We start from the raw sequence: 24253 nt of genomic DNA, 5'->3' as shown, positions 1-24253 counted from the left end.
CGGTTTGTGCTGTTCCTCTGCCAGACAGTTCCCAGCAGTCAGGGGAGAAGGCTGTCCCCTTTTTGGCCATTTCACGGGAAAAAATGAAGAGAAACGCAACCTACCTTGTTAGCGCCCAAGGCCGTCCTCTGTAACGTGTTTTCTGCGTAGATGCTTTCATTACCTAGAAACGCGAAGTCGGTCACTGCTCGGAAATGCACGCGGCAGCGAGTCCCTGTGTGCAGCCCTTACGAAGCCACATACGCAAAGAACAGGCGCTGAGGGATGAGGGGGTGTCGAAAGGCGCCGCTGACCAACCAGCACGCTGCCAAGACCCCGCAGAGGCTGATGGGCGGGTGGACAAGGCTTCCTCGGGCTACTGCCCGCAGCTCGCCATCAGCGGCCGTCCCCACAGCCCTGCTGGGTCCCGCAGGAGACGCCCACTTCTCCCCAGCTGGCTTCTGCTGCTCCTTTCTGCCCCTGCAGCCTGGACACCCGGCCTCCCCATCGTACCCGGTGACACCCTCAGTACCCCCAGACTGCACCCTGGCTCCAAGTCCGCATGTCCCCAGAGGGGGGGGATGCCTGGCTACGTGTTCCACACGAGGCCACGCGATGAGCGAGCCTGGGTACCTGCCTTCCCCGTGACCCATTTCACCCAGCAGCAGCACCTCGGGGCTGTCCGTCTTGCCCCGAGGGCGCTGTACGCTCAGCGTGGTGTCCGGCTGAATGAGGCCTGAAGGGTGAGCGCCAGGCCTGGGATGGTGAGCAGGTGAGCCCGCACCTGTGCGTGCTGAGACGCGGCGCCTGCTGGGGGCAGCTGCCAAGGTCAGCAGGGCGGCAGCAGCAGTGGGCAGCGGATGACAGAAGCTCCCTGACACAGCAGACGTTTCCCCTAGCCTGTAGCTCGCCCCTCCTTTACTCCTAGACCGAGGCGTCCTCACCGCCTGGGCGGTTTTGCCCTGTTTGTGCTCTGCGCCAGCCCAGTGTCCGTTTCCCTGCCGTTGAGCTGGGGGCAGGGAGAGGGCAGGTACGGAAGGGGCCTCTCTGGGGCTGGAGGAGGGCCTTCCTCCCCGGCCGGACAGGCCCTTGGGCCCGAGGCCCGGCCCGCGCCGTGCGGGCAGCAGTTAGCGGGCAGCAGGGATGAAAGCATGGAGCGTGTGTGCACAGAGCTGGGCTGTGCGCCTACACCTGTGGGCATTTCGTGGCGGAGGATGTTAGCGCAGCCTAGGAGAGCTGTGCCCGTGACGCCCGTGTGTGGGACTTTCATCACGTATGTGTGCGCACACGAGCTGGGGGCCAGGCCGGAGGCGCGGGGGTGAGGGGCCTCCCAGAGACACAGCGGGGAGCAGGACAGGCCGATCTACCAAAACCCACTGCTGAGGGGCAGCGGGCGACAGGAGGGGGCTGCTGCGCTGCGCGGGTCACTCCCGGGCCGGAAGTTTCCAACGTAGTCAAGTTGTCTAAAAACTTCTAAGAGCTTAAACGGGTCTGTGCACATGCGGACGAGGCCACAGCAAAGGGAACGAGCCCGGGGCCATCCTGCGGGCCCAGCAGCTTGGGGCCCAGCACCGCAAGCCGCCTCGGTAGGAGTTCGGTCCCAGCCAGGGAGTGACCCACACGGCCAGCAGACCGCTCCTGTCTCCCTGCTGCTCCCCTCAGCACACTGTCTCTGGTGCAGCCTCACCCCCTGCGCCTCTGGCCCGTACCCCAGTTGAACCCTAACATGTAACGTCAGCTGAAAGAGGGACAGTGCGACCGCAGATGTGAGCTTTAAGCTCTGCGACGCTGGCTTGACCGTCCCCTGGGGCAGGCGCCGGGGAAAGGGAGGACAGGCCACCACAGCAGGCCCGAGTCCCACGGTCAGGGGATGTCGCTATCTGGGGAGACCGTGTGCTTGGCACCAACATAAAAATCACGGGTTTCGCCTTTGAGCGCAGCTGTCAAGCCCGCGTGGAGGGTGAGCGCGGGCCACGTGCGGGCACCCCTTGGTGACAAAGGTGCTGTCGCATAGTGCTGTCCAGCCCCCGGGCTTGCAACAGGGCACTGCCCAGAGGCCACTCACAGCACCCAGGGCGCCCACCTGCTTGCCCCTCCCTGACCACTCTTCCCTGTTTCACTTGCAGGGGCCAAGCGGGCGGGCTCTGGCCAGTGGGCTCCTCTGCCCTGCGCCCCCACCTCATCTGGACGGTTCGTGCCAGGCGAGTGCCCCTTACCACGGGCGTCGTCTTCCAGCTTCCTCCCGACCACGCTGTCTCGGGGTGCGCGCTGCTTGTCCTGAGGGAGGAACCACCGGACAAGAAGACAAGATGTGGGGTCTGCTGTGGAGCCGGGGCGGCTGCTGGCGCCGCTCTCGCCACGTGTCACTCCAGCCCCTTCTGTGGGCAGAGCAGCGGCCAGGCCCAGGCCTGCGTGTGGAGACCGTGGCCCCAACAGGCGCAGAGCAGGACCCGCGGCCAGGGCACCTGCCCCAGCCCTGGAGACCTGTGGGGAGCTGCAGGGGCAGGCGGGGGTGGCGCAGTGTAATAGAGACGAGGGCGGCTGGGGGTGCTGCAGCGTGCTGGGGGGTAGCAGCCAGTGCGGCAGGAGCCTCCGTGTGCCCTGCCGCCTCCTCCCCCCAGCGCCGGCTCTGCACCCGTCTGCCCCAGCTCTCCTGCCCGTCTGTCTCCAAGGCCTCATGTCGCCTTCCAGTCAGCCCCCGCTGCCCGGGACGCCCCTCTCCCAGTCTCCATCGCTCTGCCTCTGGCTCTCCCCGCAGGCCGTCTCTCCTCTGGGCTCCCAGCTGCTCTGCCCTCCCCTCCGATGGCCCCAGTTGCGTCTCTGTCCAACCTTGACTGCTCCGTGTGCACTGTCCATGTCCTCAGCGCTGCCCTCCAACCCCACTTCCGTCTCCTCCCTCCATGCGCACACCTGTGGTTCCATGGACAGCCCCCCACCCCCACCCCGGGCCTCCCGTGCGGCTCTTCCGCCCTCTCCGCTCCCGTCTCTCCATCTCTGCCTTCCCCCGACACCTCCTCGGTGCCCCTCCCACTCACGTGCCACCATGCCCCCCTCTTCCCCCGACTCCCCACTGTCCCCTCCGTGGCCCTGGCCCGCCTCTCCCTCCAGTTCTGTTTGCTGCTGCCAAGGCCCGCTGCCAGTCCCGCGCTCCAGCACCCCGTCTCCCCTTGGCACCCTCCTGGGACACCTCTCCCTTTCCCTCGCCTCACTTCCGTTCTTGCCCGGGCCACAGCAGCCCTGTGCCGGCTCGTGCAGGCTCCTCCTCACCTTCCCCTCCCCGCACCAGCTCTGCTCTCATCCCTCCGGCCCAGGTCGCCTTTCTCTGCGCACCGTGGCGTGGTCGTCCTGTCTCCAGCTCTGCACCTCTCCTCCTCTCCTCCACCTGCCAGCTGTATCCTGCATCCGATTCTCTCCACATCCCTTCTCCTCTCGCCTCTTGCTCCCGCTCCTGGTCCATCCCAGTCTTCTCCCTCCACTCATCACCCCTCGGCTGCGCCACTATCTGCTCCCCGTTCACCCTGTGCTTTCCCCTCCCCTCGCCTGTCCAGCTCCACTTCACCTCCGTGATCTTGACCCTTCGTCTGTCCTCTCCTCCGTCCTCCACCTCCTTCATGCTCCTGCTCCCTACCTGTCACTCCGCCCTCCTCAACCTCATCTTCCCACCTTTCTCACCTCTCCCACTCTTTACCATCTCTCCCGCCTGCTCCTGAAGCCTCTGAATCCCTTTTTCCAACTCTCACCTGTCTCCAGACATGTCTCCTTCCCTCTAGCCCCCTACTTCTCCAAGTCGCTCCTATGCGCCTCCTGAACTCTCCCCCGACCGCACCCCAGCCCGTGTCTCCCTGTCCCGTCCCATTCATTCCTCCAGGCCTCTGCACCCTCCACCCGTGTCTGCTCATCTCCCCACTTTGCTCTCCTATTCCCCTGCCCCTTGTGCCCCCGGCCTGTCCCTCGCTCTCCAACTATCTTTCTCCAGTTGCCATCTACAGTCCTCCTGCGTCCTCCCCGCCCCACCTTACCTTGTTCTTTCCTCAGCAAGGCTTTTCACAGAAATTGATAAATTCCTGAAAGTTTATACTTACAAAACACAAATAACTGAGAAAAGGGGGAGGAACTGAGTCGTGTTATCTCCACTTCAGACTTACGCAGCGACATGCTAATGCCGTGGAAATAAACGCATGGATCATACATGTAATCACCTTGTCTGTAATAAAGCGGCTGCCACCTCGCCACGCAGAAGCAGCTCTCTGATTCTTTAGTAAACTGCGCGGAACACTGCAAAGCCACAGGGGAATGACATCGCCCCCGCCCACCCCAGACACGCGCCTAAGCAGGTGAACGCTCAGACGTGAGACCTCCACCCACACGTACGGCGGCCGCATGGGCCTGGCCACCCTCACAGCGCTGCTGTCCTCCGACGGCCCAGCGGCGCCGGGAGCGGGAGAAGCCACTAAGTGAGAACAGTCTGCACAGCAAAACAATGTATAGAGATTAAAAGGCCTTTAGAGAAAACAGTGCACACTGCCCAGGGGATGATTTATGAAAACACAATTCCCCAGAAACCATCTTCCGAGGCCAACAGCCCTCTGGAAAGCCATCGCTGACAGTAAGAGGCGAGGTTAGGCCACAATGGGAGCGCCTCCCAGGCCACGCGAAGGTCCGGTGCGAGGGAGCCCTCTGACGCTGGGCTCACCCTAAAGACAGCAATGCTGGCCCCCTCCAGGGCACACGAAACCCACAAAAGGCAAAACTGAGGTGCTCTGGGCAGCCACAGCAGAGACGCCTATCTGCAGGCGTCATGACGCAGCCTCGGGGTCTGTCGGTGGGGGGCGGGCGGGGGAGATGTGCTGGACCACACGGGCGGGGTCACTCGCCTGCGAAGAAACGCAGCCGTCTGCAGCAGCAGATGCAGAGTCTGAGAACGAAGTGTAGCGAGGGGGGCGTGACAGCAACGTCAGGGAATGTCAGGGTGGCGGCGGGAGGCTGATCCCAGCGCTATGCCGTTGGAAGAGTGAGGCTGCGCTTCCCTCAAGTGGAAGCCCACTGCGGCCCCTCCCTAAGGGGGTCAGGGCTGGGGTCTGTTAGCTGGTTCTGCCGTGTGGGGACTGGAAGCACCAGTCAGCGGCCCAGAGTAAGGGGCGAGGCTGTGGCCGGCGCCTCCGGACCCGCGTTTGTGCCCACGCTCCGTCCGCACTGCCCCACGCGGCCTCTCCCTCACTAGGCTCAACACCCTCTTGCCGTAGCCCGGCTGCAGTGGCCGGTCCAGCGCCCCTCTCCCCACTGCAGTGGCCTCTGCACACGCCGCTGCCGAGATCGGGCACAAAAAGTCTCCTGTTCTAAGACGGTCACGTCCCTACTCGTGTTCCCCGATGGCGGCGCCCCTGGGCGCGTGCGTGCTGTGCAGCCAGCACCCTGCGGGACTCACTGCACTGGGCAAGGGCGCAGAGGAACGGGAGCCGTGCGCAAGAGCACAGCCGCTGCACACGGCGCCGCCGCGAGAGGTCCGTGCACGAAGGCGGCCCTTACTGTGACACCTGTGGGCTCCCAGAGGCGCTCCTTGAGCTGTGACCCCGGACGGCACCTTCTAGGTGCCTATTTTGCATTTACATCAACTCCAGGTAAGAGGCCGCTGTACCCCCAAAAGTAGGTAACACCAAGCGCCAGCCCATCATGCACTGAGCTGAGCAGACAATTAAAAATCACCGGAAATGCAGTAGCTGACAGTGGAGAGTGACCGACGAGCGACGGACACACAGCAGGCGCTCACGACCGAAGAGCTGACGCGGGCCCGGGGCGGCGGGCAGAGGGGCAGAGCGGGCTTCGAACAAGCGCAACTTTGTCTCCGGAAAATCCCGTTTAGCAGTGCAGACAGTTACAGGCTTGGAGGTCAGAGGCGTCAGGCGAGCACGTGCCACGGAGGAAGGTCAGGAACAGCTCCGTGTGTGTCAGCTACTACCACGTCCCCTCCCGCGGCGCCTAGGTGAGAAATCCTTAGAGCTCGGCACGGTCCAGGTACCGGGCACACGGGAGGAATACGCGGCCCTCCAGGAATAGAACGGCTGATTCTCGAATGGTCGCTGTAACTTTTTGATTTGTTTTCTGATTCTGCTGATGCACAACAAAAATGCTACGGATACTGTGCCTCGCTCCTAATGACACTCGACAGGAAGGTAGCTTCCTCTACTCTCGATACTGACTTACTTCTGAGAAACCCCCTTACAATCTTTAATATTATACAATTGACTCCTGAAGGCCAGGTGGTTTGTGAGGTGAATGGAGAGTAATTCAAGGATTAGAGAGGCACAGGGGTAGACAGGGTATTTGTTCAGCAGCGCTGAACCTGGAGTACACGGTGGTTTCCTGGGGCCCCGAGTTGGTTTCGGGCCCCTGGCGACTTCTCAGAAACAAAAAGACATGAATGTACTATCTGTCGAGCCTCTACTGAAGAAGTCACGGTGCCCCTCTACTTGCTTGCCAAGAAAAACTGTATAAACGCTCTGCACCCTTAAACCTAAATGACATTCAGATGTGCACCCCTAGAAGTCGTGTCTGCCAGTCAGCCTCATCCTTGTCCACCCTGCGCCAGAATGGCCGCCCCTGAAACCTGTCTCCTGCTCCTGCTGCGCTGGTCCGCGGCAAGCTACAGCGGTCACGTCCTGTTTGCGGCCTGGCGCAGCAGCAGGAACAAAACTACGGCATGTGCCCAGCAGGGGGAGGCGCAGCCGGACGTGTGAGCCCGCCCGACTGCCCGCACGCCACAGGGCTCCGGAGGTTCCACTCGCAAACCAGACTGGCCGGCCAGCGGTGGCCACAGTCGCCTGGGCGGAGAGACACGCCGGGCAGGCCTCCGGCACCACCACAGGCCGCGCGTTTGCCCAAGTGCCCGGCAGCAGTTCCAGAACAGACCAGGGCCGGGCTCGAGCCGGCTGCCAGCACAAGCACGGTGAGCGGGCCAGGCCGAGCACCTCCCGCCCCTCCTGCCACGAAGCCAGCAGCCAGCGGCATGGGAAAGGACAAGCCGAAAGCTGTGGAGACGAGCCCGCGGCTTAACGGCTCCTGGGCTGAGGAGGACGCTAGAGAGAGACCTCCGGACTGAGGAAGGCAAGACCCGCTGTCGGCACAGGGCGGCAGGGAGCCCTGCAGGACAGCCCCTGAGGGAGCGCGCCCAAGTGCCCAGACCCGCAGCCCAGGCCCCTGCGAAGCTGGGGGCAGCAACAAACAGCAGGACCTCGGCGAGAGGAGTGGACGGTGCGGACAGCCACACGCCAGGTCCGGGCCTGCAGCGTTGCTCCAGAAAGACGCAGCCTGCAGCGGAGACCGGCAGGAGCGGAGGCGAGATGCGGGCACAGCCGTGGCAGGTGACAGGGCGGGCAGCAGCTGTCACCCCCGGCCGACAGGGGAGGCTCCGGACACCGCCCGGCGGCCCGTACCAAGAGGACACACATCTCGGGAAAGCCGGGCCCTGGCACTGACCCCGAGGCAGCCCCGGCCCCCAGGAGGAGCGCCGACCCGGATGCCTTTGGGGTGCATCCAGCAGACCCCACCTGAGCGCTCACCTGAGCGCTCACCCGCGGCAGACGCTGCCCCATCTGGGATGAGCCGCCAAGGCGCGGCCGGTGGGAGGAACCTGCCTATGGCCAGAGGCCGCGTCCTGCACACCAGCGCCAGGGCACACTCCCGTGGGGGCGCCACCTGCCTGTAAGACGCAGAGGCCGGGGTGCCCACTGCCCCACGTCCGCTCAGGCGTCCTACAGACTTGAGCCCGAGCTGACCCACCACAGGGGCAACAGGCAGGGGGCACACGCAGAGGCCCGCAGGGCCACGGACGGGTCGGAAATGGCCTACCGCACAGGGATGGCGCACAGGCGCGAGTAGACCGTGCCGCGCCTTTACCAAGGGCGGTGACGAGGAGGAAACCAAGTCAGGGCCGTGGCCAGGCACTGGCCTGGACGAAGCGGCCGCGGCCGAGCGCACAGGCAGGGCTTCTGGAGAGCAGAGGCATCCGCAGGAGGAGCAGCAGGTCTCAGGGGCGCCCACAGGACACCCCAGAGGAACCGGAAGTGCAGGAGCGCAAAGAACTGACAAGGGCAGAGACTCGGGCGAGTGCGACCTTGGCCAGCGCCGGGAGCTGGGGGTGTCCGCCTGCCCCGTCACCCCAGGGCACACCGGCCACACGGGAGGGCGCGGACGGGGCGCGGGAAGCAAGCTGCAAGCAGCCCCTAGTCCCCGCCGGCCGGCTGGCCTCTGGGATCCCCAGAGACGCGCCCCTGTGCTCCCCACTTTCTTCCTGGAAGTCCACTGCCCTTTACTTCCTCGAGCACAGTCTGCCTCGTGCTGAGTCGGAAGCCCGTGAGCGCCTCGCGGCTCCAGGGAACAAGAGCCGGGGCCCAGGCACAGGCCCTCGCGCTCGACCGCCCCGTGGCAGACTGAGCCCCAGGCGCAGGGCGGGAAGCAGCTGCGCGGCCACCGTGGCGTGCCCGTGAGCGTGCAGGAGGCCTTCACAGGGTCAGCGACAGGGAACCCCGGAAATGACTCTTTTAAAGCGAGTTAGCAAAACCCCACAATGAACTGTAAAAAGCCCTGAGAGCTGCAGTTGGCGCAAGAAACCCCGAGCGCCGAGGGCGCGGTGTCCCCGACGCGCAGGCAGCCGTGGTGCCACAGGCAGGTGTTGACGCCGAGCAGGCGCATCCCGGGCAGCGCGGGGGCCCCCGGGTGCCCCCGGGTGCATGTCTAGACGCCACGGCGTGTCCCAGGCCAGGAGCGCCGCGCTGATCGGCGCCACAACGGGCGGCCGCACGCGGGCACCTCCCAGCCCTTGCAGAGACGGGTGGAGGCAGGAGCCAGCCCCGCCGGGTAGCCCCGGCCGAAGGGCCGCGACCCCTGGGGACACCCGCGACACAGATGCAGGGGCCTGGCCCCAGGGCCGGGGAGGAAGCAGCAGCGCACGCCGGGCTGACCTGCCCCGGAGCTCCGGCCGTGCACGTTGGCGCCGGACAGCAGACGTGCGCCACCCCGGCCAAGACAGCCGGGCCCGGCACAGCAGGCTCGCGGCACACCCGGGCTCCCCCCGCGGCCCCCACGCCGCTGAGGGAGCAGGCCCGCGTCGGAGAGGGCGCCACAGCCCACTCTGCGCCGGTCGGCTGCACTGGAGGCTGAGGGAGAAGGAAGGCCACGTGGCCATGGCCGGGGAGCAGCGCCAGCAAACCCGCCCTGTCAGCTTCCCACCCAGCCGGCGCCACGGCGCGCGACCGCAGCCTACCTGCCGTGGTGTCTCCGGGCCGGTCCCCCTGTGCCGGGGCCGCAGGTGCTCCAGGGCCTGGTCCGCCGCCAGCCTCCCGCCGCGGGCCTTGTCCTGCAGGGCGCTGGGCTCCCTGCCTGCGTCCAGGTGGGCCCTCACCGGGGTGTGGACCTGGCTCTGTGCGCCAGGCCGGTCTGCTGCGGGGAGAAGGGCAGCAGGTCAGGCCAGTGTGCGCGTGTCCCTCAGGTCGGGGGCACGAAAGAGCCCGGTGCCCCGCAGCCCACCCGCCGTCCGCTCCCGGTGCTCCCCGTCCTGCTTGTCTCCTTCCCCTACACGGACGATGAAGCAGGACTCTCGGGGGGCCCAAGAGACACCCCGCTTGCCCCAGGATGGCATGCAGGTCTCGGCGGCCAAGTGGCTGGCCCCTGCTCTGCAGACGCCCCTGGACAGCCGCCCTGGAAGCACAGCAGCCAGGCCGCGGGGGCGGGCTGTGCCAAGCCAGCACACAAGCCTCTCAGGGCCGTTTCTCTCCTCGTCACAGTTCACATGCTCAATGTGTGGGTGGGACGGGCCTATTCCGGGGGTGTCTGGCCTCGAGGGCTGTACCGACAGCGGAGAACTCGGAGCAGCAGCCCCCCGTGGGCGGCACAGAAGCCACCGAGATTTCCGGCGCCCCCACCCCAACGGTGCGCCTGGCGGCGAGGACCCCGAGCTGAGCGGCGCGCAGCAGCCAGAGGCTCTGCGATCGGCCTCCCTGGGCTCTGAGCCCCGCCCCGCCACGGGCCTGCGCCGGCGCCCGGCAGCCGCACACCTCAGGCCTGACGCCAGGGCGCGTCCCCCGCGCCACGCCCGTGCTCGCTGCACTGCGGCCGCCCCCGTGTGCGTGCCCGCCCAGGCCTCCGTTTTCCTGATGACGCGTTCAGCTCCACCGCTGCCTACTTCAGCCTGGCCGGCGCGGGCATGAGACGCAGCTCTTTAAGTTTCCCTTTGCCCTCAGGACCTCCCAGGCTGCTTTTACTTTTCCAACCGGCCGATCCTTCGACAGCGCGTGACAGCAGAAAGCTGGCGGAGAGCAACCAGAACTTCTTCAGTTCCGGGCTTCGCTTTGCTGTAAGGAAACTGCCCTCACCGTCCGGGCCCGTCTGTCACCGTCCCTGCAGTCTCCCCTGCCTCACTGGGGCCGTCCGCGTCGCTCGGTCTCTGCTTGGGCGTGTTGGGCACCGGCTGCGTCACAGGACCCGAGTGGCACTTGCATCTTGTACTGCACGTAAACGAACAAGTGCTTTTCGTTGTACGACGAACACTTTCTGCTTTGATTCTGTTTTTTCTGGAACCAAGATGAAACTCCGTTTGCTTCCTTAGCAGTCGCTGCCGATAGCCCGTTCTCAGCGTTTCCTTCGTGATCTCACAGTGTAGCGAAAGGTACATTCCTCTGTGCGTACAAGAGCTGGGGTGAGGCCAGGACTCCCCAGACCGTCGGGAGCAGAGGGGAACAGAAGGATCTGCTGCACCCTGGGGTCCCCCCCACCCCCGGCTGGGACTCTCTTGCTGCAGTGGCTGCGGACAGCCTCTTAGGCCCAGAATGGCCCCTGCGTCCCCAGGGAGGCCCTGGCGGTGGCTTTCTAAAAGGGGGTACTTGTCTTTTGTCCCAATCCAGGTGCCGTGTCCCGTAGGAGAGGCTGTGTGGCGCAGGCTGGGGTCTTGCCCGACCTGTGAGCTTCCACTTCTCGCCCTGACGCCGCGGGGCCCGGAAGAGTGTGTCTGCCCTGCACGTGCGGCCGCCGCAGTGCCTGCGGCCTGCAGGGCCCCTGGGCCAGGGTGTTTCAAACTGGGCTGCAGCATAAAGCCGCAAACTTCGCTGCTGCAGCTGGGGCCCTGCTGAGGTCCAACGTGGCCCCACACAGCCCGCCGGGGGTCAGTGGCAGGGAGGTCCAGTGGGCGTGACAAGGCCCCCTGCCCTTCCCAGGTGTCCCTCCAGGCCAGGGCCGCGGGGTGCTGGGGCCGAGTCAGACTCTCCAACACGGCTCCCCCCCTCCGGCTGGGCCTAGGGACGCACCTGCCTCCCTGTGCCTGGCCCGGGCAGCTGAGGGACTCACCTCGGTGCCCGTGTGCGCCGAGCCAGCGGCAAGGAGAGAGTGGTGTGAGCACTGAGAAGGGCCCTCTCAGCACCCATGTGCCCGGGCAGGGCCCACACGGCACGTGGGCGGCACGGGGGGACAGCGTCTGCGGAGGGGAGTCCCCACGCACTGCCAGCCTTGAGCAGCAGCTGCCCCCGCTGGACAGGCCGCCCAGTGCCTGCCTCGCAGGTCGCATCGTGGCCCCAAAGCAGCCCTGGAGAGCGGGTGGATGCGGCTGGGCAGCACAGCCATCGAGTCTGCCCCGGGCTGAGGGGCTGGTCAGCCACCTCTTCCGGTTCCAAAGCCTGCTGGGGAAAGCTGCTCTCCAAGCCCACTTCTGATGGAAACTTTCATCTGTGATCCGATGAATTTCTCTCACTTTTTTCAAGACACGAAAAGCGAGTTGAAGGAATCTGAGGTGTTTCCATGGAAACGGCACCAATTAACTTTTTCTACTGCTCAGGAATACCCTTGCCAAGCCGCAGGGGGCTCCCTGGCGACCCCACCCCTCGGCAGACTCCAGCACACCCCGGGGGTGCTCACGCTCGGAGCGCTTTGCCCCTCGCTAGTGGCTCAGAGCAGCTTTGCCCAGCAGCGGCCTATGGCGCCTGTCTCTCTGTCACACAGACTGTCGCTGCTGAGGCGTGTGCTGCTTCGCCAGAGACATGCAATCGCAGGACGCTGGGAACAGTCCTTAATGCAGGAACCCGGTTATCTGCAGGGTGTGGGAGCGGGCTGCGTCCCTTCAGGCTGCGTCCCTTCAGGCTGCGTCCTTCCAGACCTTCCTACCGACTCCCGACTGCGCGCCTCACTCCAGGCCCTGGATTCCTGCGGGTGCAGCTGGGGCGGGGGTGAGGGCCCTTCGGTGCCGAAGCAGCTCCAGCGCGGCCGAGTTAAACAGCGAGGCGACAGCCCGCGAGAGTCGGATGAAACATTCAGGGCCCCAGGCTCAAACGGGCTCTTAAAATCTAGCGCTTTTGACTTCAATGCAGCAAATCAGGTGACAAGCACCAGCAGACGCTGCTCCGGGGGGCGGTCAGAGCTGCGCCTCGGCTTTGCCATGCTCCCCGCTGCCCTCTTGCTCCAGGGGTGCAGCTTCTCCCACAGCGGGGTGACGCGGGGCCGTGCCCCAGGGCCTCGGCACACCCGGGTCACCATCGTCCACTGAGTTTCATGAACGAGCGCAACGGAGTCCTCTAGGAGACAGAAAAGCTTCGGGGACTGAGAGCTGGAAGCAAGTCCCTGTCCCGACCGCGAAGGCAGAGCTCGCCCAGTGCCTGGGCCACCTCCAGGGGGAGGGCTCAGGGCAAGGGGAGGCTAACCTCTCCCCCAGTGTGAAGGGACAGCGGGACAGCCAGCCCTGTCCACTTCACGCAGGCACACCCTCCCCACGGCAGGATGGCCCGCGAGGGCGCCTGGGGCGCACCCAAGCCAGAGGCAGCTCTCCTGAGGCCCTGTGCTCCGGCCTCGGGGGATACTAGGGGTGGTGCGGTCAGCATCCATCGCCGCAGAAAGACAAGAGGCAGCCTGATGGCGGAGCTCCCTGGCGCTGCCTGACACCGCAACAGCTCACCGGTTCCGTTGTCAAGGTCACACATTTTCTGAACTGAAGTCACTCAGGTTGGGCTGGAGCCTCAAGGGCGCATCTAAGCAGCGTGGCCACCCCACCTTGCCGCCCACACGCTCCCCAGCTTTGAACGTGCGTCAGGCTTGTAGTCACAGGAGCGGCAGTCACCTGCGCCTCTCCCCCATGGGTGTGGGTGGCGCCCACAGGGCGTACACAAGCAGCCTCCACTGAGTCGCACCCTGGCAGTGTCCGCAACAAGTAGACAGGCCCTGGGCAGGAGCCCCACGGGCTGAGGCGCCCCCTCCACCCGCACACCGCACCCCCCAAGCCGGCCCCTGGCCCCGCCACTGGGCCCGTCCTGCCTACAGCCTGCAGCTCCAGGACAACCCGCCTCAGAGCGGAAGTTCTCACAAGGCCACTTCGCACCTGTGCTGACGACATTTCCTTGCCTTGATCTCATTACAGCGAACTGTTTGGGGGAGCCCCTCAGTCAGCTCACTCACGCCAGACGCGTGTTTTCCGGGACGCACCAGCGAGGGGCGTCGCTCTCACCCCATCACCGAGTCCGCGCTGGGCAGTACCTTGCCTCCGAGGCCCGTGGGTCCTGTCCCCGTCAGGCTGTGCTCTGGCTGTCCTTTCCGTCCTCTGTTGAAACACTGTGGGAAACACAGCACACGTCACTGACCGACGGACACAAAGCGCAGGCTGCAGAGCCTCTGACCTGCACGCGACTGCTTTCCTCTGCCGACCCCGCGCTGGGCTGCTCGAGGAGGAGGAGGAGTAAATTCGGTCTGCTCTGCAGCGCGTCAGGCATCGCAAAGGCCCCCTCGGCCTCACGGCGCTGGCGGGCGCCTCATCAGGGACTGAAAGCCAGCCGGCCAGGCCCGGCCAGGCGCAGCACACGCACAGGCCTCGCTCGCGGCGGTCAGCTTCCGAGGCAGGTTCAACGGACTGCGCAGACGTAAGCAGAAGATGCTCGTCTGGCGCCACCGCCGCAGCCCTGAGGCAGCTCGTCCGGTGGCTTTGCTATCCGCAGAGTGCTGCTCCCAGGGCTGCTGCCCACAAGGCGTGCTCGGAACAGGTCGGCATTCAGCACCCCGCTTTGCAGAGGACACAGGACACTGAGTGTCCAGTGTCTACGAAGCACGCGGTCCCCTGGTTGTTACTGGAAAGCCCCTTCCTCCGCCCTCCCTCAGGGCTAGGCCCCAGGCGGCCTTGGGGTCCGTCCTGCCCCCGCCCCTGAGGTGATTGCCAAGGGGGTGGAGTGAGGCGAGCAGAAGGCAAGAGGGCGCAGCCAGAGCTCTAAGCGGGGCGCCCGCCCCTGCCAACAGTCCCCTCAGTCGTCCTCACTGCCGCTCGCCCTCTTTCTCAAACATTTCCTCCGTGAGACAAGGGCCTGGACACGCCCTGCCCAGGGGAGGCGCGGGGCAGGTGGGGGGCGGGGCCAGCTGAGAGCAAGGGCTCACGCACGGGCCGGCCAATGCAGGAACATGCTGCGTCGCAAAGCGCCGCATCTCGTCATCACATGTGTCACGCACAGGTGGCCGCAGGCTGCGGCCAGGGCGCGGTCAGAGCACCTGCACACCCGCGCGGACCCTCCGGCTGAGCTCTCGAACGTTCTGCTCCCAGCAGCTTTCGGAAGACACAGTACGGAACTGGGCTTGCGGGTCACGTCTCTGCTAAAATGGAACAGGCCGACGGCGAGCGGCCGTCTGAGCGCACCTCAGGGTTAGGTGCCATTTACAAGGGCGGCGTGACGTGCCTCACTGGCCAGCCTGAAGGCCCCACGGGGCCTGCGACGACACGCAGACTCCGCTCTCTGCCCACGTCGCTGGCACCACAACCCAGGCCTGACAGCTCCAGCCGGGCCTCGCTAGATGCGGAAGGTGTCGAGGCCGACGACCAACTCTCAGATAATGTATTTTCTCAAATAAAAACTGGTAGTAAGTTCTCAAGACAGAAAGTAAGTTAGCAGCTAAGTCCACAGTGAAGCTGTGCTGGAAGCCAGGGCGCTTGCAAATGGAGCTCCCTGTCAGCTTTCCGGTGCTAATTCGCTCAAAACACTTCACACCCTCAGTCTATTAACTCCGCGACTGGCAACAAACCCCAGCCTCCGTGACACACGGGGAGATCAGGCAGCGAAGGCTGTCGCCTCCCGGGGCGGGACACTCGGCGCTGCCCCCGCGTGCGAGTTCCCAGGGCCGAGAGCTGGCGACAGAGATGGCCAGGCACGACCGCAGGAAGCTGGGCCCGCCTGCGTCCTGTCTCCGCCCCCAGCCCCTCCTCACAAAGCTGGGCGCGGCACAGGTCGCAAACACCGTCCCCCACGGCAGTGAACGCCATCATGACTCATGGCCAGTGTGACGTGCGTAGGCTCTGTCGCGGCGAGGCCGTGCTGGTGGGGGCTGCTGGGGGTCTCTACAGGCAGGGTCGCGGGCTCAGCACTGCCCGCTCTTCCAGGCCAGCTCACGGCCAGAGGCAGCGTCTGCCCACTGCTGCTGGACGCCCGCTGTCTACTGAAACCAGTCCTCGGCCTCCCGCATGCCCTCCTGGCACAACCTCTGGCGTTCACTGCCGTGGGGGACGGTGTTTGCGACCTGTGCCGCGCCCGGCCTTTGTGAGGAGGGGCTGGGGGCGGAGACAGGACGCAGGCGGGCCCAGCTTCCTGCGGTCGTGCCTGGCCAGCCACCGACCACACAATGCCCACGTGTGTGCGCCCACGTGCGAACATGTGTGGGGAGCCATAGGAGGGCAGCCGTGGCCACACGGCCACATGGAGCTGGACACACGCACAGCTCCCCGCGGCGCGCAGCTGGCAGGACTCCCGAGGCGGCGACGAGCAGGCCGCTGCGAGCGAGGAGCGGCCGGTGGCCGGATGCCGTCGTGGCGACCCGGTCCCTACAAACCCCACCGTTAGCCGGGGCTGCTGCCGGGCAGGGTCTGGGGCTTAACCGGAACAGGCGGCTAAGGGCAGCCAGGTCGTGACGGGGAGCGGCGCTGTGAGCAGCAGCGGATGACGCAGGGAACCGCGAGCCAGGACGTTTCCAAACTCAGAGCAAGAAAATAAGCGAAGGCACTCCACGAGTCACCTCCCTGCACCAGGGGGCGGGGGGAGCGGGACCCTGGGCCGACAGAGCAGAAGAGCTCACAGACGATGAGAAAGTGCCCCCAAGACCAGGATGCGGGGGGCACCCACAGCGATGCCCTGCCTGGGCCTGCACCCGCCCCCGCGGGACAGCTGCTAGGGACGCGCTCTGCAGTCTCTCGCACGCGAGCAAGCTCTGCGTCGGCCTGTGCCGCCCAGTAAGGCTCGTGCGGCCCGGGCACGGTGGCGGCTCGCTCCCGCTTCCCTGGGGACCGCCCGGGTGTCGTCTGCTCCCCACGACTGTCGCCCTGAAGGCGCCCCCGAAGGTCCACAGGCTGAGCGCGCGCCCTGTCCTCCTGCGGCGGGTGGCAGGTTTGGGGGTCCTGGCTCACCACCCCACCCACCCTTCCTATTTTCCTCACTGACTTGTTTCTCAACTCAAAGGCAGGCCGCTCGCTCCCTGGCCGAGGCGTGCCCACGCTGCCCCGAGCAGGGTGCCCAGCGAGCCCCGCCTCACCTTGCGCGATGTAGGGCCTGGCCGCGTCTCCCGACAGGGTGCACGCGGGCCGCGGCGTGGGGGCCGGGGGCCTGTTGATGAGGAAGGACCGGCCGGCTCGCCTCGCGCTGCTCCTGTCAGCCAGGATCACGTCGTACTCGCTGTCCTCGACCTCAGCAAAGGTGTAGGGGTCCTCCTCTGGCTCCTCCTCTTCCTGGGGGCCCCCTGCTGGCTCTGGCCTCCAGCCAGCAGTGCCTCCGCTGGGCTGCCTGTCCACGAGGCCCTCCAGCGTCTCCCCTGCGGGTGGAAGGTCAGGTGAGGGCACGCCACACGGCCTCGCCCCAGGCAGCTGCCGAGAGCCACAGGGCAGAGGACGAGGACAGCCCCCAGCTACTCCCACGTCTCCCCAACAGTGAGTGCTGCGACCCTTCCATGCCTCCCTGCAGCTGCTGTGAGCAGAAAAAGCCTGCAGCCCGTGGGGCCGAGCAGAGAGCAGCCCGGATGGCGTGGTCGCGAGCCACGCACCATCAGGAAGCTCAGCCCTGACCAAGGCCGCAGGCCCCAGACAGTACGCGGCTTGTGTTTTTAGAGCTCAACTGGTGTTCTTCGATTTCAGGTCTTTTTCCTCTCACAGGGCCCACACTGGACACTGCGCCAGATCCACCCTCTGCGGACGGGGGCGGCCCAAAGCCCCGCACGGAGTCAGAATCTGACAGTCAGCTCCCGCAGCGGCCGGCCCGGTGATCCCAGGACAGCGGCCCTCTGGAGCCTCACTGGTGCTTTCGTGCCCCGACACGATGCACCGCTGGTGCTAACAGCCGGTCTCTAGAGGACAAAGACACGAGACTGTCTGCAGGCCAGTAAGACTGTCTTAGCCAGCCCTTGGACAAAGTGTTGCCTAAAACACTGGTGAAAACACACAGTGGGGGGACGGCAGCTGCTGGACGAACAGCCAGCGCGTGGAGCCGACGCAGGAAGCCTGGGCGGCGGCAGGCTGGGTACAGGCTCCTCTGCAGAGACCGCGGGCTTCCGGCTGCGAGCCTGTCAGCCGTGCTTCTGGGTCACACTGCTGGGTCCCGGGCAGGCTGACCCGACCGCCCCAAAATGCACCGCCCAGCACCATGGTCACTGTGACAGTCACTGGAGGTACGGGGGACACCGTGCTCGCCAGCGGGGTGAGCCCGATGGGCGGGCTGGGCCGAGCAGCTGTGTGGGCCGCTCCGGACGCGGCCAGCACCTGACTGTCCCCGCGCCCTCTGTGAGCAGGAGTCAGCAGCCCACGCTGGCCCTCCCAAGGCCGCACTGGAGGAAGACGGACGTTCGCGCACACGTTACCTTGTGAAGCGCCACGGGGTTTCTCCAGCTGGGGGGAGGCGGGCACGGCCCGGGGCGGGGGCAGCGGGGGCCTGCCGCTGGGGCTCGGGCTCGGCGGGAGGCACTCGGGGCCGCCTCCCGGCACACACACGTACAGGTCCTCGTACTGGCTCTCGGTGCCCTCGGCGCAGGCCGCGCCCTGCCCGCCTTCCTGTGCCGCCCTGGAGGCCTCGGCCCCGCCGGTGTCCAGCCCGCGCGTCTGCTCGTGGCCGGGAGGACGCCGGAGCCGCGCAGCTGTGTCTGTGGAGAGCGGGGGTTAGTGCGGACGCTCTGCAGGAGACAGTGCTCACAGCGACGCCGTGGCCGTGCTGGGCCTGGCCACGTCCACACAGCCAGAGCTGCTCTGGCTCCGCGCCGCCTCCGCGCACGGCACACTGCAGCTCTGGCCGCCAGGGCCGCGGCTCGCGGACATCGTGCCTGACGGAACCAGGACGTTTTCACGGGAACCAGTTTGCTGCCCACGAAGTGGTCAGCGACGGAGACGACAGAGAAGGGCACAGTAAGAGCGAAGCCCGGGTCTCACTGCACGTTTGCGCCACCATGATGGGCAGCCTGCCCGGGCCGCCGCCGCCGGAGCGCGCTCAGTGCAGCGGGCAGGCTGTTCTCCTCGGGCAGCAAAGGCGGCGTCCGCTTGTTACCGCCCACAGACTGACGAGGGCTGCGCCCTGCGGCACGCTGTGCCCGGCCACCACCCCACCGGCCCGTGTCCTTCCTTTCCAGGCCCCTTGTGCGTCACCTCACATGACAGGGCGTCCGGGTGGCACACGGACACCTACCGGGAGACCACACCGCCAAGGCCTCTTCGCAGTTGTTTTCTTGTTCGTTATTTCTACTAATTTCTTGGATCTGAAACAAAACGAAAGTGACTCAGTACCGCGCGGTGACCTCAGGAGACCTGCGCTCTGCCGTGCACCGGCCAGAGGAGACACAGCGCCAGGGCGAGCTTCGCGCCGACCCTGTCCACCCAAGCCAGCTGGTCGCTAAGTGGCACACGGTACCGAAAGTCTGACGGGCACTGACCACGGACACTAAGCTGCGAACTGACGAAAATAAAACCCACCCACGGCAGCGTCTCTGGGGCTCGCGGCAACACTCGGGACACGCGGGCGGGCCTGAACGTGCTTCTCCTAACCAGGACTCTCGTTCTGTCCACGCCCCACCGCGGGCCGGCGGCAAGGAGGCTCACCCGCCAGGTGCTGCACAGCAGCGTGAGGCCGGGGTGGGAGCTTGGGTGTCTCCCGGGGCAGCCTCTCGGAGCCCTCCCTAGCGACTCCTCTTTGCTCACCGACTGCAAGCGCACGGGTGGGCTCCACTGTGGGTGCACGGGCTGTGTGGGGTCAGCGAGACGCAGGAGCAGCCCCGCCACCACCTGTCACAACCCACGGCCACATGCCGCAGCGCCGGGCTCTCGGCCGCGACACTGACCCGCACGGGGAGGCGCTCAGGGGACAGCCGGGTCGGGCTGCTCAGGTCCGGTGCAGACCCCGGGGTGGCTTCTCGCCCACGCCCGCCAAAGGGACCCCATGGGATGTCCGTTTGGAGAGTGAACAGTATCTGGAAAAGCAGCAGCGGCTGGTGTCCAGCGAAACGTGAAGCCAGCACCAGTAAGAGGCCGACTGCAGCCCGCCGTCAGGCCGCGTTTGGTGCGAAGTCTTGCTTTCGCCTTGATGGCTCAAACGCTACCATGGGGCTGTGGGCCTGCGACCCTAAGCGCCGGTCCAGCCTGCACGTCGCCACCTACCCGTGTTCCTACAGCTGCCTAGAAGCGCCGGGCGCAGGAGCCCAGCCCCGCCGGGCGCCTCTCACATCAATTCAGAGCACAAAGCTGGGTCACGGGCAGGGTCTGCGTCCCCGGGTGAGACCAACGCGCGGGGCGCGGGCTGGGACAGAGGCAGGCGTTACAGGCGTGCTTCGCCAGCACCATCCCGCTGTACGCCCACTCCCTAGGCGTCGCGTCCGCCAGGCCCACCGTCTGAGGGCAGCGAGGTCGCGGTCTCTGCCCTCGGTATGTGATGGACTCGCGGACGCCGTAACTTGCCACCCTCCTTTCACCCGGCTGCCGCAGTGTAGCGGCTGCATCTCACATGCCCTCACAGGCACCGCATGCTCTCGAGCTCGGGCTGTCAATGCTCTGGCCCACTTTTCCTCAAGCCAACGAAGTCTGGCAAACGGGTGTCAGCCACGACCCTGCCTTTGGTCGCTTATCTTGTCTCCAAGCTACCACAGACATTGTCAGGACTGTCCCGGCCAGCGCTCTCCTCACGCTGCTCATCATCTTTCCTCGCACGCGCAGTAACGGGCCGTCTCCCCGTGCTAAAACTGCCAGTGGCCTGGCTTCTGCCCCTGAATCCCTCACAGCCTGTCTGTCTCCGGGGTGCTCGCACACTGCCGGTAGGCCCTGCTGACAGTCACGATGCGCGGTCTCTCAGAGAGGCAGGCGCACGTGTGCCTTCCCTCCCGACGGGGCTGCGTTCTTTTATGACCAGAGCGGGCCCTCAGAGGACCAAGAGCAAGCCTGTCTTTCCCTCCCCTCGCAGGTTCTCTTCCCGCGTCGGACAGGCCTGGCTTCAAGAAGGGGAAGTGGCCGAAAAGCCGCCGGCCGGCGCCTTCGGTCTTCGTCCCTGCTGCCCCGCCCCCCGCCACCCTTGCTGGCCCCACTCGTGTGCGTGTCAGTAGCGGCGGCGCCACCTGCCTCCCCTCGCAGGCCTTCTCCCACCACCCTTCCCTCTGTGTAGCTCGGCATCGAGAGCCCTGCAGCCCGCCGGGGCGCAGCCTGGTGGTGTTTCTGGTCCTCCGGACGTGAGCCTGCGGCTGCTCACGGGCTGACGAATGAAACCGCTCTCCTCTTCCTCGAACTCTCCTTTTATTGGCTGGGGAAGCTGAGACCGGCTTTTGGCAACGTCATAACCCCACAGGTCAAGCCACTGGACCCCGAGCTAACGACTCCTTAACCTTTTCCTCCCCCCACACTCGTCTGAAAGCTCTGTCCACAGTAAGCCGCTCGCGGCCCAGGCTGGAACCCAGCCTCTCCGGGCTCTCCACTTCTCCACGCCTACGCAAAACGCGCGTAGAGCGGCAGCACTGCACAAACCACCCTGACGGGCTGGGCCCAGCTCCCTGAGGCTCACGGCGAAGAGGGTGGCGGCGGGCTGGTTCCCACTGTGCCCAGCAGAGCCTGGCCTGCTGCGCTAACCCTCCCAGAGTCAGCACAACGCCACAGTCAGTCTCATCCCAGGGGTGCAGACCTGCGCCTGACCTCTGTCGGCCGAGAGCCTCTCTTCGAAGAGAGCGCGCACAAGTCCTGATTCTTCAGCCCCACGGGGGGATATCCAAGGCTCCGCAGCATCAGTGGCGACGCTACCGGCGCAACAGGAGGACCTGCCACATCGCCTCACCTCTCTGCGGCCTTCATGCCCCCTCTCTCCGCCAACAGCTACCTGGTCGTTGCATTTCCCCAATCTCTACCCTCTGCACAAGCGCGAGCTAAATGGGCCCGTGTTGGGAGCCCCCAGCCTTTCTCATCGCACGGTGGAATGGCCCGGAACCGCCCGAGGGGCCCACCGCGTCCCGCAGCCTAGGCGGCCAGACCCTGGTGGTGTGAACACGCGCCCTTCCACAGCCTCAGTGCTCCTGGCCAGTCACTCGCCAAATGACCCACTTGCCTTATGCCAGTCCAGGCGACGCCGTGCATGCGTCTCCTTGCTGGGCTCGGGTTGGGTTCCTTCGCAACGGTGTATGAGTGGAATTCCCCCGAATCTCCTGACCAGCCGAAAGTAACTGAACCGTCACACCTTCCTCCACACGGTAATCGCGGGAGTTCACCTCCTCTACACTCAGCCCCTCCAAGGCTCCGCCGGCCGCTGTGCCGCAGCCCTCAACACGTGCAGAAAACCACCCCTGACACAGGGCACTGCCGTGCACTTCCGGCACTGGCCTCCCCAGAGGGTGCCTGCATCTCACGAAACCGGGGACTCCAGGGCTCACGGTCCAAGAAAAAAGCAACGTCACAAAGGGCAGCCTAGGAACCGGACCACGCCACCAGTGTCCCAAGGCCCAGACCAGCGGAAGCCCGGACGGGCTGCGCGCTCTTCCGTTTACGCTGCAGCACTCTGCCCTCTCAGTGAGACCCTGGCGCGCAGCACACTCGGTTCCACATACCACACGCCAAGGTCCTCCCTGCCCAAGGGTCCTTCCTTGGGCTGGGCCTGACAAACGTCATCTTTCTGAGGCGAGCACTTCCCGTCCCTGCTTGCTTCTTGGTCTCCCACGCTTCCCCCACGCCCTCGAGACACCACTGCTTCCCGAAGGGCACGCAGCCACCTCCCGTGCCGACGCTCGGCTTGACCCAACACTCGCTTTCTTTCTCACGGCACTGCCTGTGGCTCCAGCCAGCCTGACCCGTCCCTGGGACAGCCGCTCCCCTTTCCACCAGTGAGCTCCAGCCCCGCGGAGTCCGCTGCGCCCCGCCTCCGGCGCATGATGGCGGCATCGTATTTAGTCTCCGCGCTGCCTCCGCAGCAATGGCATCGCGAACGGCCAATGAGGCACATGGGCATGGCCAAGGCGACGCAGGGCTGGCCGTGGCGGCGCACCCCGACCAGCACGCTTCAACCAGACCAGAGGCGCTCGGTGGGCGCCTGAGGACTCGTTCTCTTTGGAGATGCGGCTGTGTCACTGAGCGCGCTGCTGAAACATCACTTCACAGTCTTGGGTTCTCCACAAAAGGATCTGTGACAGCCTTCAACTCCCCACTGGCTTCCTCCAGCGACCACCTACAGGCCGGGCCAGTTCAAGAAACAAACGTCTCAAGAAACTGTCGATGGCTCCTTGGCCTTTTCATCCCTTGCAAATCCAAAACCTTGGCCGAGCAGCCCAACTTCACAATCAGCTGGCCAGCGGCTACTCGTTCCTCCCCTCGTTACTCTCTTAACAGGACGCTCCTGCTACCGCGGGACACAATCAGAAGACGAAAGTGAGCAGCGACGATGCTTCACCTGGCTTATCGCCCTCAGGCCTCCGCCTTTCCCCTTCCTCCCGCCATTCCTCTTTTGAATTAAAATAAAAAGGGGGGCTGTGGGCCTGCGACCCCTAAGCGCCGGTCCAGCCTGCACGTCGCCACCTACCCGTGTTCCTACAGCTGCCTCAGAAGCGCCCGGCGCAGGAGCCCAGCCCCGCCGGGCGCCTCTCACATCAATGAAGAGCACAAAGCTGGGTCACGGGCAGGGTGTGCGTCACCGGGTGTGACCGAACACCGGGGGGCACTGACTGGTGTTTAACAGAGGACCCCTGAAGCTGATCAGCGGACGCCTTGCTGATGAGACTGAAATCCTGACCGGGGAGTCGGGGCTGGATCTGCACACCAAGCCACGAGCAGAGGAGCAGCTCAGTTCCACCCCCGCTGCTTCTGCTCCCCCCACGAGTAATGCTGTAGGCCGGGTTTACGGATAAAAAGGCGGGGGCCTTGCTCCGGAGCAGCACCCTGCACGATGCAGCCTGCTCCCCGGCTCCGTCCCTGTCAGAGCGGTGCCGCCCGAGGCAACACGGAGGCTGGCGAGTTAACTGACACGGTGCGCTTGGTATGGGAAGTGCCGCCTGCTACAGCCCGGCCTTCATGTTTCACGACACAAAGCAAGACACATTTCTGGGGCCTCCCTGGTGGCTTCAGGGTCAGTCTCAGCACTGTCACCACTAAGGCCTGAGCGCGATCCCAGCCAGGAGACACCCTCCTGTCTCCCCGCTGCCCCCCTCTGCAGTGGAGTCCAGCGGATCCGCTGTGCTGCTCCCCATGTCGCAGGCGAGTCCTCTCACCCCTGCACCTCTGGCTGCACCCCAGTTCCTCCGCACAAAAGCAAGGAACGGGCACGTTCATAAAGCCGCGCAGTGCATGCGTCTTACTGGCCGAACGCCAAGAACCGCTGACAGGTTGCAGACTCCTCCGTACCCCTGGGCCCGGCACTGTCAGCTCAGAATCTGTGAATTCATTCGAGCGAGGCGCCTCACGCTGCAACCTCACGGCGCCCGCTGCACAGCACCCCCAAAGGAGGCAGCCTCGGCCAGGCCGCCCCACACCTGCCCCGCGCGTGGGTGCCGTGAGAGCCCGCGTGGGGCAAGGGGCGGTGCCGCCCGCACGCCGCCGTCGCTGCCCACCTGGACGGACGCTGCAGTGCGGTGTTGCCAACCTGCGCCCTGCAGGCGCTCTGGTGGCCGCGCAACCCAGCTGCCCGGCCCCGCAGCAGGCGGGGCGCCCACTGACCCCCCGGCGCAGACACAGGATGATGGGGGGCAGGGCCCGCGCCCAGGTCCCTCAGGCCCGGCTGCTGGTCCCCGCTGGTCCCGTCCCTCCTGCACGCCCCTTTGCCCTGGTCCTCAGCGCCAGCGCCGCACGCCGCGGCGAGCA

The 24253-nt window shown here is 65.7% G+C and overlaps 1 protein-coding gene across 1 annotated transcript in view; it reads right to left on the bottom strand.

Annotated features, from left to right (window-relative positions):
• Positions 1-227: 227 nt before the first annotated feature.
• BANK1 (B-cell scaffold protein with ankyrin repeats 1) overlaps positions 228-24253 on the bottom strand; it is a 72497-nt gene continuing 48471 nt past the window's right edge. Inside the window, exons 15-26 of the mRNA XM_012727725.1 lie at positions 21113-21213; positions 19240-19410; positions 18633-18702; positions 17404-18096; positions 16504-16779; positions 13483-13557; positions 9239-9414; positions 8777-8859; positions 7536-7675; positions 6886-7004; positions 2196-2256; positions 228-715 (exon numbers count right to left, since the gene is read on the bottom strand). Of these exons, the coding sequence (XP_012583179.1) occupies positions 228-715; positions 2196-2256; positions 6886-7004; positions 7536-7675; positions 8777-8859; positions 9239-9414; positions 13483-13557; positions 16504-16779; positions 17404-18096; positions 18633-18702; positions 19240-19410; positions 21113-21213 (2453 nt within the window). The remainder of the gene's footprint in view (positions 716-2195; positions 2257-6885; positions 7005-7535; positions 7676-8776; positions 8860-9238; positions 9415-13482; positions 13558-16503; positions 16780-17403; positions 18097-18632; positions 18703-19239; positions 19411-21112; positions 21214-24253) is intronic.

This window comes from Condylura cristata, unplaced genomic scaffold (assembly GCF_000260355.1).
Source record: "Condylura cristata isolate star-nosed mole 26May11 unplaced genomic scaffold, ConCri1.0 scaffold00021, whole genome shotgun sequence".
NCBI lineage: Eukaryota > Metazoa > Chordata > Mammalia > Eulipotyphla > Talpidae > Condylura > Condylura cristata.
This window is presented reverse-complemented; position numbering and strand designations above follow the sequence as displayed.